The sequence below is a fragment of the Eubalaena glacialis genome, chromosome 1, assembly GCF_028564815.1.
Source record: "Eubalaena glacialis isolate mEubGla1 chromosome 1, mEubGla1.1.hap2.+ XY, whole genome shotgun sequence".
Classification (NCBI taxonomy): Eukaryota; Metazoa; Chordata; class Mammalia; order Artiodactyla; family Balaenidae; genus Eubalaena; species Eubalaena glacialis.
In genome coordinates this window covers 193,636,836-193,654,214 of record NC_083716.1, presented here as the reverse complement: position 1 = coordinate 193,654,214, position 17,379 = coordinate 193,636,836, and the positions used below count along the sequence as shown (strand labels likewise).

The window sequence follows — 17,379 nt, the reverse complement described above, 5'->3', positions numbered from 1 at the left end:
TATATAGAAACAGAAATTATATTAATGGTTTCCTAGGAACGTGGGGATGGGAAAATTGCTGGGGGTGATGGCTAAAGGGTGAGGAATTTCCTTATAGGGTAATGAAAATATTCTAAAATTGATTGTGGTGATGTTTATACAACTCTGTGGATATAGTTATAGCTATTGAAACATTTTTTAAAATTGAAATTATCACAATTAAAAGTTTGTGCTTATCAAAAGATACGTATAAAATTGAAGAGATAAGACATAGACCAAGATAGAATACTTATATATATTTGGCAAAGAACTTATATCCATAATATATAAAGAGCTCCTACAATTCAATAATGAAAACACAAAAAAATCTTTTAAAAAAACCCTCAAGTTATTGGGGTAGAGAGTAATAGAGGAACTTGTGGTTGTTACTTTTTAAATATGGTGCTCAAAGAAGGTCTTTTGGAGAGAGGATACCTGACAAGTGTCCTAACTAAAAGAAGGGAGTCTGTCATTCCAGGATCTTGTAGAAGAGTGCTCCCATGACAGGAAATAACAAATTTAAAGTACTAAACCTAGAATGAATATGCTATGTTCAAGAATCAACAGCTTCAGTGGAGCCAAGGGGTTAGTAGACAGTATCCATAAAGCTGAGTAATTACAGAAAAGACTGACAGGAAATAAAGTTGAAAGGGGAGCTGGGAATGACATATTGGACACCTTTTCCCTTGTCAAAATGATCCTTCCTAATGATGATGGGGCTATAGCAAAATATTTCCTATCTCCTGCCTTGTGTCTTTAACTGCCCTTATACTGTTCCACTTAGAAAACATAACCTCAAATGTAATCTGTCCTGACCGAATTCATCCCTAATATGTACACCAATCAATATTTACATTAATTTACCAAGTTGTATGACTAGCACAACAATTCACTCAGCATATACTTGAATCCTCTGACCTTCATATTCTGTATCTATTCAATGACTCAGTTTTATCAATACTAACTCAAAATGCCTGCCCCTTTCTCTGTAGTTCACTGATAACTCCCTTTTCATAATTTCAATCTGATCTGCAACATTCTAGCTGTTAATTCCACTTATAATTTTGCCCTCTCAACATCTTTCCATACATGCTGGATTTTATTAATACACAAAGCATATCATACTTTTTAATATTTTTCTAGCTCAGAAAACCTACTGACTTTTTCTTATCTGTAATATTATCTCTCAAGATATTTTCCGAAAATATTTTATGGGAAAATAGTCCCTTGACATATAAATTTGGAAATGCAGTTACTATATCTCCCATAGAAGATACTATTGCACATTACCACATTAAGGATTCTTTAAAAGTCCTAGAGTTAAGAAACCTATATAAATTTTTAAACTTAGATATAAATATATATTAATCTATGAACACTTTTTAAATATAATAACTAATAACATCTTGCTGAACTGGTATTCTAGGAACATACCTTGACTAAAAAGGTTAAAATTGATGCTGCAAATTATCATTAAAGTGACTATAAAATGTAAGTTATACGACATAACTATGTTATTCCGCAAAGTGAGTAAAATGTGTTAGTTCAAGTGCATAAATTTTTAGAACTGAAATGTAATTTAAGGACAATCTAGCCCAAGTCAAGCATTTTTTGAATCAGGTTCAGAAATGTAAATTTCCAAAGGTTACTTAGGTTGCTGGCAGAGCTGAGCTTTGAATTTCTGGTTTATTGCCCTAATGTATAAATACTATTTTTATTCAAGGTAAATAATTTAACATATATTTATTGTCCACTACTACGTGCCTGGTATATGCAAAGATATTCTCACAATTCATCTTGGCACTTAACATTGCATTTGTATTTAATTCAGTTGGTTGAGCATAAATTCCTTAAGGGTCAAGGCTTTCTCTAGATTTTTAAATCTCCCTTTGTGAGATTATTATTATTATTATTATTATGCACAACTAGTCACTGACTCAACACATTCATGTAATATATTCTTGCTTAAATAACTTCTGATGACAGATCACAAATTAAAGAGGATTTAGCAAGAGTGAAGGCCCTCTTCCTGGTTCAGAGCTGGTGCCTTCTCGCTGTGTCCTTACATGATGGAAGGTACAAGGGACCTCTGTGGGATCTCTTTTATAAGAACACATCCCATCCCTCATGATCTAATCCCTTCTGAAAGGTCCTGCTTCCTAATACCATCACCTTTGGGAGTTAGAATTCTACATAAGGACTTGGGGGAACACAAACATTCAGACCATAGCATAATCCCACCAATGTTAAAGGTCCACATCCTCACCAACATTTTGTATTGTCAGTTTTTATTAATTTTAGTTGTGGTATCTCATAATAGTGCTGATTCGTATTTTTTGATGAGTAATGATGTTGAGCATCTTTTAATATGCTTATTGACTGTATATATATAATCTATTGAAAAGTGCTTGTACAATCTTTAATCCATTTTTAATTGCATATTTATTTGTAGTTCTTTATACATTTTCAATATATAAGCTTAAGATGTATGAATTTCAAATACTTCCTCACAACTTGCCTTTTCAGTATCTTAACGGTGCTTCCTTTGTTGAACAGAAGTTCTTGATTTTAATGAAATCCAATTATCAGTATTTTATTTTTAATTGGTGCTGTCTATATCTTGATTCAAAAATGCTTGCCAACCTCATCATGAACATATTCTCATATGTTTTTTCTCCTAAAATTTAATGTTTTATCTTTCACATTTAGATGGTTGAATTCTCTTGAATCAATTTCTGTGTATGATACCAGGTTGGGTAATACATATTTTTAATGGGGCCAGCTATTTAAGACAATAGAGTACAGAAAGGTACAAGGATGTGTAAGAAGTGTGTTAATCAATGCATAGCTTCAGGTCGGGTTTGCTATCTTGTTTGTCATTTTACAATGTAATAATGCATTTTGAAATTTAAAAATAAGTTCATTACAATAATATATAATTACATCAGTTCACTCTAGTTGATCTCCACAAATTACAGTTTTATGAATGTTATAACAAGTTGTGCTATTTTTTCAGTGGCGCACCCAAATCAGTCTTCTACACTGCTCTTAGAAGTTGAAATATTTAGTGGTTTTGGTCACTTTTCAGAGGCAACATTGTGGAGAAGAAAAAGTACTGAACTAACAATCTGCTCACTTGAATTCAAGTTCTGTATCAGTCATTAATTAGCTATGGCTTGCTATAGAGCATACTCATAGTTTTTTATGTCCAACACCCTTGCTTTCTTCTGGAAGCTACACCTGTCCACTCCACCCTTAAACTCATATACTTACATTAAGATTTGCAGTGTTTTGACATTTTCCTATTCCCTGACCCCTGACTTTTTTAGGGTCCACCAAATCTGTGCTAGTCTCCTGTAGCTCTCCACCTCAAACATATTGGTCCAGTGGTGGGACACCTCCAAACCGAAACTATCAGTGCTATGCTGAAGCTATGTGAATCTAGTCCATGAAGAAAAGTAGTCACACTATTCTGATTAGGCCTTCCATATGCACAATTCCTTCATATCCACAGTTCCTCTATATCAGCGGTTCCACATCCAAGGATTCAAGCAACCATGGATCGTGTAGTACTATAGCATTTACTATTGAAAAAAAATCCATGTATAAGTGAACCCATGCAGTTCAAATCCATGTTGGTCAAAGGTCAGCAGTGTATATGTATATTTGTGCATACATTTAAATACATATATATTTGTGAATTCAAATACTTTATGATATGATTTAGAAGTTATGTAAGACTGCTACTGACTAAAATTCAAAAATGTGTTAACATTTCCAAAGTGTTGTGAGAAAATAGGTTATACATTTCACTAGTGATTTTAATGAAGTTTAAAGCAAATGCCATTTATTACTTTATTGTTTACTATGACTACACTTTAATGATGTGTATTGCAGCTGTGATCCACTATAGACATAAACAGAATATTCTCTAAATTGTTTTTGATGGAATATCTGTTCCTGCATTTCTGAATAACATTTACTGATAGCATTGCTCTTTCCTTCCTGATTCCGATCGCATCAGCAGCTGAGCACGTGCATGCATTCTCTTCTTTTTCTCTTCCCATGCTGTGTGAACATTACACATTTCCTTCCACTTTTGAATCCAAAGGAAAAATAGCCTTAAAGAAAAAAATTTATATGTGCTTTTCCATTATTTTTTGCTATTGATCTTTAAATAATTTTGAAACAGGAAGTCTAACTCTCCTGCTGAAATCTGTTTCCTATAGAGAGTAAATGTGTTGATTTATCACTTAAAGTCACTTTTCTATGAAACTCTTTTGAATCCGATAACTCCCTAAGTTGAGGGAGAAGAACTGGGACAAAGGACTGGCTAGAATGTTAGACATTTCTTTTTTCAACAGTTCTGTTTGCAATCTCATAGAAAACCTGGTTAGGAAATTGGTTATAAAAACAGAAACATACTTTAAAGGAAACAAAGATGAAAATTTGGAAATGTGTTTCTTTTTTGAACATGGGAGTAAAGGGAAAGAGAAATCAGAAATTGAAAGTTGCGTTAAAGAAATAATAGAAAAATGCAAGAAAAATTAAAGTAAAATGAGTTCTGACTCAAAAAAGAATAGTTATGAGAAAGATGTGGCAAATAGAATTGCAAATGAAAATGGATCTTAATACATACTTAGTCATGTTGATCAGGATTACCCATGTCTCTCAGTTCTTGTCATTTTAATGTGTATTTTCAAGATTGAAATATGACCTCTGTACTTGAATATTATTAGCTATATGCACTGAAAGTATGTGTGTCTACAATATTGAATGCTAATACACACGTTTTAAATATGACTCATGGAATTTGTGGACAGAAATGTATGAGAATACGCATTAAATGTCATAGAAATTTACATGTGGAGGTATGCATAAGGTTCCTACTAGTCTATATATAAATCCACATTAACATTTTATTTATTAGATATATCTGTGTTCTGTATTTCAGAGATGATTGATGCAATGAAGAAAGAACAGATTTTTTGTGTTTCTGTATGTCTGCTTCTTAGTTGTGCCTCCTCCCCTCTTAATGCTGTTCCTGAGGAAGATGAAGAACATACAAACATTACAGGTAAAATGTTAGAAGCATTCATCTTTTTAAGCTAGTCAAAGCTCTCAATTTTAATCCAAAAATTTAATACATTTTTCTCCATCTTGTAGAAAAATCAGTTTTTATTGAAGTGACATTTTTCCAAAATCTTAGTCCAAAAAAAAAGTCACTTTAGCAAAGAAGATCTCTTTTTTCTCAGACTATATATTAAATACTGAAGTACCTCTGAAAAATTGCAAGGAGCAAAATGATATAGATACAACTGTCTATGAACCTTGATGTCACCCTTTGGCTGGGAAAAGTAAGAGAAGGAAAAGGAAAGTACAAACATCTGAGGTTTCAGTCATTCTCTCCTTCTTGCCTTTATTCCTCAAATAAAAAACTTCTCAGATGAGTCCAAAGTAAGAATCTAGTCAAGCAGGACACCAGAAGATCTGGGTAATAGAAGATAGTTCTAATCCCATAAAGTTCTGTGTCTAAAAATAAAATACAGTTGACCCTTGAGCAATGCAGGGGTTGGGGCACGAACCATCAGTGAAGGCAAAAATCCACATATAACTTATAGTCAGCCCTCCGTATCCACGATTCCTCTATGTCCTGCGTTCTGCATGCAGATTCAGCCAACCACAGATCACGTAGTACTATAGTATTTATTACTGAAAAAAAATTTTGTATAAGTGAACCCATGCATCTCAAACATGTGTTGTTCAAGCATCAACTGTTTTAACAATAAAACAATAGAACAAGGAGGAGACTGTGTAGTGATCGTTATTATAGATTTATTTCTTTCTTAAAAGTAATATTTTGTGGCAAATTAGTAAATTAGTGATAAAAATCTCGTCATTGTTAATGAGAGACTGAACAAAGTGATAGCTTCTATTCATTTGTATATATGTTTATGATGTACAAAAGATTTCCATAAATACATTTTGATTTCATATCTCCAACAGCTCTTTAATGTGATTTTGTTCCTTGTACTAACCTTTGATAAAGATTGAATAAATATATCTTATGTGCCTGAAACCCCGGTAGGTGCTAGGGAAGAAGTGATGACTGAGACCAGTTTCTCCAAAATTTCATGGTTTCACAAGGGAGACTTTAATGTAGACAGATTATTTCAGTGTAATGTAGTAAGTGAAATGATAAGAGGCATGCATAAGGGTGCTGCTGTTGACACAAAGAAAAGGGGGACTCATCTAAGCTTGGCTCTCTGAGAGCTTGGCACAGGGAAGTGGCCAAATGGTACATGCTACATCACTTCAGCCTGCACCCAAAAATGAGACACTGGGAGCAGATCTGAAGGTCTAGACCCACTGGACCCACAGCTTGAAGTCCGTCGGCCCAGGCAGGCCCAGTCTACATCAGCCCCCAGCTGACCGGTCGATAAGAAGCAAACCCAGCTGGGATCAGAAGGGCCATTCACATCCTACCCATGAATAAAAAATAAAGGCTTATTATTATATGCCACCGAAAAATACATATATATTATTGGGAAAATTTCCTAAAGATGGAACATTATTTGATAAAGTAAAAAACCATTATGTGCCTTATGAGAGTAAGAATGTGGGCACTGTGAGATGGACTCTAATTCTTCATTCCACTCATTTTTCAAAAGGGATGGCTAAAGTTCTAATATTCTGGAGGTTGGGTAGAAAAGGAATGCAGAGGCTACAGTAAGTCCCAACAGGGCAAAGCAGGCAATCCCGTCTTAGAAAGTGGGAGGAGAAAGAGTCCAAGTGTTCCTAATATTCACCTCATCCAAGCTCCCTCAATTAGGCTGAGAAAATGCATGCCAGTTAACCAGGATGTTCCTGAAGTTGTTGCTGCTGCCACAGTCATCCAAGAAACCAGAACTAACCCATCAATAATTAAACCCAAGTTTAAAATCTCTGGGTAAATCCAGACCAAACCCACCTGGATAAGGAAAAATTTTGATCTTAAAGCTAGATTTGAAGACCACTTAGCTGACTGGCTGCACAGTCTTATGCAGTTTTGGTTTTCTTTTGTTTTGTTTTTAATTGATCTTGTGATAGCATGATCCTGTGTCTGTATCGATTCAATTTTGGAGATACCATCTATCACAATATGCCAAGGTTATGCCATCATTTTATAGATGTATGCCATTTCATTGAAATACTGTACTAGCATTTTATTGAAAAACATTACAAGATTTTATGGCTTCTCTCACAAGTCAATAGTAGACGTTTTAAAATTAGTTCAACCAGCAGGGAGGATGAAATAGAGAAACTTTTTGATAAGATAAAAATGATTAAAAAATAGTGGTGATAAGGTTTTTTTTTTTTTTTTTAAATTCCTTTAGACTGGGAGAGACAAGATTAGCAGGGAGCATTTAGAGAAAGGCAAGTATGTTTCATAATATTTAGAATCAGACAGACCTAAGTATGCATGTGTAGTTTGCCACATAGCAGCTTTGCAAAATTAGATGAGTTTATGTAAACTCTCTGACTCCCAGTATCCTAATCTATAAGTAAGTGATCTAAATAACTACATTTAAATGGTTGTTATATAAACTGCATAAAAGCATCTGGCATATTTCCTAGCACAGAGGAGGCAGAGTACATGTCTGTGCTCTTCCTTTCCAGAGAAATCAAATATTTTAGTTAGAGAGTCAAGTAGCATGTAGACTCCTAGATAGTAGGTTAACCTTAAAGCTCTAGGTTCCCAAACAAATTCCAGGAGAATGAGGATTCTAATAGTCAAGGATATGACACATCCCCAAATATTATCATGAGCCTTCCATTCAACATCCCAGGATAGGGGGAGGGAAGACTAAGATTTTAATTCTCAGACTGTGAGACATAAAATATTGGGCTGGCCAGAAAGTTCCGTAAGATGTGATGGAAAACCCCGAACTTTTTGGCCAACCCGATATAAGAAATTAATTATGAAAATAATTACATATAAACTATAATTCTGTTTATCTCACTACATCAGATTAAAGTCCTGTCACATTGTCTTGTATGTTTTTTCCAGTTTTATGGACTTAGGTAGATCCTTGTCACAGTCAACGCTTTCTTCAAGTCTCAGGAAAGTGACCCCTGATCCCCTCAGAAAAGCTTAAGTATCTTATTATACACTTACACAGCATCCTGAACTTCTTGAATATTTATATAACTACGTCTTTAGTGTCCTCATGCTCCATGAAGTGGGGGGGTGGTTACTGCCACCTAATTTACTATCATATCTGCCATGACAGCACAGTGCCTGACACACATGACCAACACACGACTGTTAACTTTTGAAAAGGTTTATCTAAATTAAAAAATGAAAACAAGACCAACTTTCATCCCTTTTTAGTGGCATGGCATGGCTGTGTGTCCAAAGGGGCCACCTGATCACTCCCCCAAATCAGGAATGCTGTGCCCAAGTGTGAGGTTGCAAGCTCACTGCACAAAAGAATATTCTAATATAGGATTCGTGTAAGAAATACAATAAAATATGAATGGTAAAAATGAGTAACTAGATAATAATTAGTAAAATACATTACTCAAAGTTAATTCTTAGTGTTTTCTTTAGGAAATTGCTATAAAATCATTACCTGCTTTCATCACTGAAACCATTTTTAATTTTTATAAAGTGAAGTTTAGAAAAATTTATTGAGTGGAAATTGTAAAATTAAATCTATGTGCTTGACTTAAATGCCAATTAAGGAGTCTCAGTCACACAGATCTGTGACAATATCACTCAGTTATTAAGAAGGTGAGCAGTATCTGGTATAAAACTATTTGAGGGTCAATTCTGAAGCCACTTATGGTGTGAACTGAACAATTAATTTTTGCAGTGCTCTTTTATAATCTGTGAAGTGGAGATAATAATGCCTAATTCAGAAGGTTGTTGTGATCGTTAAATAATATAATTGCGAAATGTCTGGAGCACAGTAATTACTCAGTAAACGTTAGTTGTTACTACCAGGACAACTGCTACAACTATGGTGTAATATCCTTTGTTTGTGGTGCACTGCCACCACCTGGTGGCACCATTACTAAATAGCAGGTTGAAAATAGGATGGTATATTCTTAATACAGAAAATGTAAAATAAAAGATTTGGCATGATGATAAGGAATATCAAATATATGAAAAGTCAAAAATGCGGGAGTAATCAATGAGAAAGAATCTGATATAAATTATTGATTTATAAGACATAGTTTCCCTAAGTATACAGTATTTGGCAACTCAGGTAAAGCTGTCTGTGTTCTACAAGTGGCCTATATTAAAGGTGCTTGTCTGAAGCACTGCTTCAATGATTCGGTGTCTGTAGAGTTCTAAAGTAACATTAACTTGGGAATTAAGACCATCATATTGTATGAGAAGTGCTATAGGAATTTCTGAAATAATGGTATATAGCCATAAGATTTGAAAATGTCATAGAGTTTTTATTCTAGCTCATTTCTCAAAATTATTTATGTGACTTCTGAGATTCTAAGATCTGCTCCTAAGATAGGATATTTATAGAACTGATAGGTCAAATTTTGGTCAGCCCTACAAAAATGTATCTAGAAAAGATAAAACATAAAGTGCTAATTCAGTGACACATCGTGGGCCATCTCTCAGTCAGGTGCACCACTTAGGGTCCTTGAAGCTCTCTAACTTCTCACAACTTTTTAGCAACTCAGAATGTCATGTATAGAATTATCCATCTTTAAGTAAAGAAAGGAATATAAATAGCATTCACAATCATACATAAATGTACTACTCAGAAAATGCTTTCGCTTATTTTTGAATTCAAATTGACAGTTGTAACTTCAGTGATGAAGGGAAAATATATTTTTTTCATGTCAGTTTTTGTTTATATACAGATATATACAATACTCTAAAATGTTATTATATATTATTAATTTCTAGAGAAAAGAAGTACTTGTGTGTATAATTTAAGAAAATTAATTATTTGTAATTTATAATATTTAACACCTAAATTTTCATAACTAGGGAATGGTTTAATGTAGTATGATATATACATACATGTATGAATATAAATACCCTGTTGCTTTTTTTTTCATGAGGATTGGAGTCACGTACCAACCCTGATATTGTTGCTTTTAAAGAGTTGTTTTATATGTATAAAATGACACAGCTGTGGATTAGGGAGACATCTTTACTTATTTGTAATGTCAACACATCAGTTACCTTATAACTACTACTCAATTCCATATTGGTCAACTGGTATGAGTTTAAGCAACATCTATAACAGGACTCTAGAAAAAATATTTGATATTTTTCCTTAAAACTTGGTTAATAATCAACTATTAAAGTTTAATAAAGTTGGTAAGACCTGTCTCATTTGGTGAGTTTATATATTTTATCTAACTTTTTGATAACTTTTCATAGTTTCTTATATCAGTCTGTTTTATTATTGTTGTACTTCTCCTTAAAATTAAGATGTATTAAAAATGAAATGAAAAGGAATGTTATTCTTTTATTTTTACCTTATAGATGCTGAGTTGCCACCATTGAAACTTGTACATTCATTTTGTGCATTGAAAGCAGATGATGGCCCATGCAAAGCAATGATAAAGAGATTTTTTTTCAATATTCACACTCAGCAATGTGAAGAATTTATATATGGGGGATGTGAAGGAAATCAGAATCGATTTGAAAGTCTGGAAGAGTGCAAAGAAAAATGTACAAGAGGTAGGTTTCTGGAGACACTTATCACCCAGAAACCTTTAGAGTTATTAGATCTAATCATAGATTTGATAATTTTAGAAAAAAAGTTAAAACTATTTTAACATTCCAAGAAATTTTTTTTTCACCTTTTTAGCTTTTATGTTCAACTACTGTTTTTCATTTTTTTGTATCAGTCATTAAAAAATACATTAAGCTTATTGTCCTATACTCTTATCCATAATAAAGAGGGAAGAAAACCCTTAAATTTGCAGAACAGGTTTTATATCTGCAGCAAATTAAGTGTAATTCAACCTCCTTGGGTAGCTATGAGTTCACAGGAAATAAATTGTTATTCACAGTGACTTAGACTTTCCTTTACCAATACAATGATCTCATAGTTGTTTCCCTGTCAAGATAATGAATTAATCCAATTTGAGGTTTTCAACAGCTACTAATTAGAAAATTATAGAAATATATATATGAAAGTTAAATCCTTCTCTTTGGAGCCTTGGAATAATGTAGAAAATATCATCCCTGATGACCAATGAAGACCTTACTGAACCCAACTTTTCATAGTTTTACTAAGTTATAAGGTTTAAAAGCATATCACATTCTACTATTAAACTTTATTGAACACTTTTATTCTTTTAATCATGTTAAAACAACTTTTTTTTTTTTTTTGCAAATTCTACAAATTACAATGTTTCATGTGGTTTTCTCTCTTTAGACTGAGATAAATTCCAAACAATTACTGGTCAAAATTTTGAATGTTTTTATCTCAGTTTTATTCTTCTGAATTGAGAGCTACTTGAGAGATAGAAAATCCTGAGTTGTCTTTATTTCTGCAGTATCTAGTCCCAAATTTCCCCACTGCATGTTCTTAGAGACAGTTGAATTAAACTGTAGGGCCATAGCGATGGTATCTTTAGTTAACACTGGTGTCTTGTTTTTTGCAAAGCAGGCAGGTCTGCATTTTCACTCTGATAATGCTTTCCTAAACAGCTTTTACAAAACAGCCTTGGCATCATGATGCTCTTGGCCTATGGGAAAATCTCAGTGTGGTAAAAACAGAGAGCTTTTCTCCTCTGTGACTGTTGTATGCTCCAGAGCTGGCAGAAAAGAATTGATGTGAATGAATTTCTTTATCTCAGAGCACTTATTTCCCTCTTTCCTCTCCATAGATGTGCTAGAAATGTTACTAACACAGATTAGGCAGTTCAGTGGTTCTCTGTAGTACCTTTGGTTTTTGTGATTGCCTGGTCATTTTCCATTCATCACAGATTTCTATACCCTGCTCTATTACATACTGGGCCAAGTATCCTTTTGTACTGAGTATCACTCAGGTTCAGCACCTTGGCTAGAGGCCTGGTTGCCTCATTCTTTGTAATCCTCACTTTTTCATGTAGCAGCCTACTTAATTTCATCAACTGGCCTCTTTCCTGAAATACATATCTGTTTAGTTTTTATAATTTACAAATCTTTTATTTCACCATTGTGAAAAGTTACCCTTTTCTTCAGAAATTAATCAAATATAATGATTTTGTTCTTCAGTGAATGTCCTGCTATAATGTTTTCTCAAACATCATTCCTGCCTACCATAACTATATGTCTTTTGCCCCCATCTCCTCATTATCGCTTCAAAAGTCATTGATATTACTGTTTAAATATCTGAATGTTTTATATAGTAAGCTACTGTTAAGGATATAGCTGACATAGAAGAATTACTAAGATTTTAAAAAATCGCCTAAGGAGAAAATTCCGTCTTCAGCTGTGATGGAGTAACTGGAGCTGAACTTTCTCTCCTAATGTAAATAACTAGAAAACTGGGCAAAATATATGAATCAGCTGTTTACAGACATTGATCAAAAGGCAGTGCAGGATTGTGATCTCTGAGAGACGGGAAACACGTGAGGTGAACCCTCCAGTCTCCCCAGCAATCTGCATGAAGGCACTTCAGACCACAGTTAAAGGAGGGAAATACCAGCGCAGCATGGTGGTCTCCATGGTGGAGGATGTGGAGATTGGAGACTGGTAGACTGAGGTGGCTGGGTTTTGAGGGACAATACGTGAGAGAGAATGGACATATGTAGAGAAAAAGCTAAAAAATCTGGATAAGGGTCCCTTTGAGTTTGTTACTTAATAATAAAACTGTATGCACTTGGTGAAATTCCATGAGTTTGAGAAAGTAATTACAGGGATTTGTAAGTGGAACAATTCCCAGAGCTCCCACATGACTAGGAGAAATTTTACATTTAATTTAGTACTAGGACTAAATTAGACCTAGAGTAAAAGCTACTTTAACCTTGCCATAGTGAAGCTTAAACCAAGCCTTAAAAGTTCCAGATGATCCACATGTAACTTAACTACTTGCCAAAAGGCACTTCTTTAATGGAAGATGGTAAAACATTCTTTAACGGAAGACAATAAAATCCAGCAGCCAACAGCATAATATTCAAAAATATCTATAATCCCTCCTGCCCAGAATACTAAACATTTGAAGAAGCAGCAAACTGTGATCCATAATTAGGAAAAAAGTGCTCAATTCAAACAGACAGCAATGACAGAGGTGACGAAATTAGTAGACAAGGACTTTAAAATAGCTATTATAAATATGGTAAAGGATTTAAAGAAAACATGACCATAATAAGGAGAAAATGGAAATATAAATATAATTTTCCATAATAATGGAAAATGGAATATATAAAAGAGAACTAAATGGAAATTCTAAACCTAAAAAATTCAGTATATAAAATAAGAAATTTTCCAGATGTACTTAAAGCAGATTAGACATTACAGAAGAAAAGGTCAGTAAACTTAAAGACAGAGCAATAGTAACTGTTCAAGATGAAGGACAGTGAGGATAAAAAAAGGCTAAACAAGCAAACAAAAAAGAATATAGCCCAATAACCCATGACAGGAAATCAAGAAGTCTATCAAAATGTGTAATTGGAGTCCTGGTGGTTGGGGCAGAAGATATGTGAACAAAAAAATGGCAAAGAATTATCCACATTTGATGAAAACTGTAACTCGTAGAACCAAGAACATTGACAAAATCAAAAAAAAAAAAGAATAAATACAAAGAAAAAGAAGTCCACACAAATGAATATAATAATCAAATTGCTGAAAATTGTGGATAAAAAGTAAATCATAAAAAAATGAGGAAAATGATACATGAGGGAATGAAGATCAAAAGAATCCCCAAGATCCCATCAAGAAGCAATTCACAAGAGAAGAAAATGGAACATCTTCTTTAAAGAACTAAAAGAAAAAATAAACTGCCAATTAGTAATCTAGATCTATTAAAAATACCCTTATAATGGAGATAAACACTTTTTCAGATTAACAATGAGAAAATTTATTGCTAGCAGACTTGCACTGTGAGTAATAGTAAAGGATTTAAAACTAAAGCACACAGGAAAGGAGGGGGAACATATGAGATTACTGTTGTAAGGTTCTGATACTACAGATGAAAGTGGTATAAATTACTTGAAGCCAAATTGTCATGAATTAAAGATGCATATTAAAATTACATTAAATTTTAATGGTATAATCACTCCAATTAAAAGGTATATAGTAGACAATATAAAAAAATATCACGAACTAAGTACATGTTGTCTGCAGGAAAGACGTTTTAAAAATACAGACACAGAGAGGTTAAAAGTGAAAAGATGAAAAAAGATATACCATGCAAGCACAGATCAGAAGAATGATTAGTAAAAGTAGACTATAGGACAAGGAATATCGGCAGGAGAAAGGAAAGATACATTATAGGAATGAGGGCCAATAAATCAAAAAGCCATAATAATCCTCAATGTCTATGTGTATGCCTCAATTACAGAACTGGAAAATTTTCAAAGAAAAAACTGACAGAAGTGAAAGGAGAAATATGATGTATATCATATATTAAGCCTTGGAAGCTGAAATTTTGTTTTATTTTGGGGACCTTCGAGAACTATGGCTTGTAAATTACCATGCCTGAGAATAAAGTCAAACCAGATATTTCAGAGAATGGGAACTAAGGATGTGTTTAGTTTGATATGTATGCTCAGCTGTCCTTTTGCATGTAAAGCTGTTTTATCAGTTGTTTCCAAATATGTATAATCTTGCATGATGTATTTACCTATGTAATAATAGAGACATGGTAACAAAGTTAATAAGGTAGAAAAAATTAAAATATAGTTTGTAAAATGGTTTCTAAACACATGGCTTTCAAAATGTCTGTCTTTTGGTTTAGTTGCTTTTTTCCCATAGCCTAAACAAGAACAACATTGTATTTGATTATTATTTTTTGAAAAATAGGTGTATGTAGTGTGGGAATTAAAGAATTAGATGAAAGAGATCAAATTCCCACTTAGCTTTTTAGCTAGTCAGCCTCTACAGCAACTTTTAAAGACTCTAGTAGGTATGCTGTTTATATTAATTACTATTTTATTGGTTGGGCTAACTGTGACTTGTGGCTTTTCATGGGGATTTACATGGGAATTTTCTCCACAGGGAATTAAAGAGCATGTAAATACTTTTTCCATTCTCTTTATTTTTAAGTTTATTTTGTGTTTTATTTGTTGGGAATAGCGAAGACTTACCCAGTAACAAGAATATTCTGTTCATAGAGTCTTTTCCCATCTACTTGGAAAATTTTCTAGGCTGACTTCAACAAATATGAAATATAAAAGTTAGCGTTCAGGGCTTCCCTGGTGGCGCAGTGGTTAAGAATCTGCCTGCCAATGCAGGGGACACGGGTTCGAGCCCTGGTCTGGGAAGATCCCACATGCCGCAGAGCAACTAGGCCCGTGCGCCACAATTACTGAGCCTGCGCGTCTGGAGCCTGTGCTCCGCAACAAGAGAGGCCGCGATAGTGAGAGGCCCGCGCACTGCGATGAAGAGTGGACCCCACTTGCCACTACTAGAGAAAGCCCTCACACAGAAACGAAGACCCAACACAGCCATAAATAAATAAATTAAAAAAAAAAAAAAAAGTTAGCGTTCAGATTTTACCCTCCCCTTTCCCAACAGAAAACAAAAAGATGAAGAAAGAATAGGGGAAAAAAAAATTTTTTTTACAATTGTTTAAATGTATCAGGTAATTATGAAGTAATTTTGATATTAATTAATTTTAATATTCATAATGAAATATTTAAATGTGAATTCATATACATTGGAGTTCAAGGAATTACTAAAATAAGAATTAGTAAAACATACTCTCATTATTCCTTAAGGCATCATTAATAAATGTTATGTTCTGCATAAATCTAGGAAAATATGATAACTTGGATAATTTGCTGTAAACCTTTTCTATCTTTTCAGACTGTAATTGGCATAAAAATAAATAGGGTATCCATGGTTGTTATTTTCAGAATCCTCAAAGATAATCATTGGTAATTTAAATACATCTAAAATTCGAATGTGCTAAAATACGTTATTTGAGTTAGTTTGCATGTATACCAGGTGAATTATTCTGATTTGGGATGAAACCAGAAAGGAACAAGTTCTCTCTTTTAATATTGCATGAATATTGAAATCAAGCGTCTCTATGTTCCTGTTCTGTGGCTACTGTCAGTAGGTAAAACAGAGCAAAAATGATTACTCAGCACTCTAGTCTTATATACTGTTTATATGTATATATTCTTTCCCTGCCTTCATAAATTAAAAATGTAACATAATAATTGTACATTAAAATATTTTAATGTAAGCTTATTATGACAATCCACCATCTAAAAACATTAATGGGGGTTGGTTATTTACAATTAAAAAAAATCAGGTTTTCTTAACATTTAAACTACAATTAGAATTCCACACATACACACACATACATCTTTTTAAAAAGACTGTTGAATAAAACATAGTAAAGTTCAAAAGGGAGATGAACCACATCACCTTATCATTCGTAGACATTTTACTCTCCAAAGAATAACCTGATTGATCACTGGCTGAAAGGGGCATTTAAGCCAACTCATACTCATATTCTCTCTCTCTTGCCTCTCTCTCTCCCTCCCTTTATGTCTCTCTGGCCATACAACTAATAATAAGCTGCCTTGAACAAAGCTTTTCTCTGTAAAACAAATGATTATACAACAAATCAAATATCACTTAGTCTTCCTAATGTTTACGTGAACAAATCAAAATTTTACATAATATATCAATTTGAATTTCATTATCCTTTAAATTAGAATTTAGAATCCATACTTGAAATACCATGGGTCAAAGACAAGTAGCATTCTAGTTCTTAAGTGGAGTAATTCCAATAATTCTATGAGATTAAACCAAAAAATACATCACAGATACCATTTGCTTCATTTCTCCTCTGTAATTGGAAATAATAATGACACTTGTAATTGGATTAAGATAATGAAGCAGAAGAAGGAATCGGGGAAGGAGGTAATTCTGGTTCCTTACACCCCTACTCCCATTCCTCTATAGAAATTATCTGTTTTTATAGGCAAAATAGGCTGTTTGAATTACTTTCACATTTCACATTATTTTAATAAATAACTATTTTAATCATAGATATTTTGAATAGCAAACTTAGTTCACCATGAATTATTATTTTTGTAAATGTGTTAGAAAGTTTTAAAATAGTTTTTGAGACATATTATTATATTAAAATGTAGGTGACTTCATGGTTATACTGTAATAGTTTAATCTTTAGAGAAAATAAGAAATTTATTTATTGACATTCTGTA

The 17,379-nt window shown here is 33.3% G+C and overlaps 1 protein-coding gene across 2 annotated transcripts in view; it reads left to right on the top strand.

Annotated features, from left to right (window-relative positions):
- TFPI (tissue factor pathway inhibitor) overlaps nucleotides 1-17,379 on the top strand; it is a 69,307-nt gene that overhangs the window by 26,228 nt on the left and 25,700 nt on the right. For both annotated transcript variants that reach the window (XM_061203094.1, XM_061203103.1), the window contains exons 2-3: nucleotides 4,973-5,095; nucleotides 10,526-10,723. In XM_061203094.1, the coding sequence (XP_061059077.1) occupies nucleotides 4,975-5,095; nucleotides 10,526-10,723 (319 nt within the window). In that variant the 5' untranslated portion in view covers nucleotides 4,973-4,974. The remainder of the gene's footprint in view (nucleotides 1-4,972; nucleotides 5,096-10,525; nucleotides 10,724-17,379) is intronic.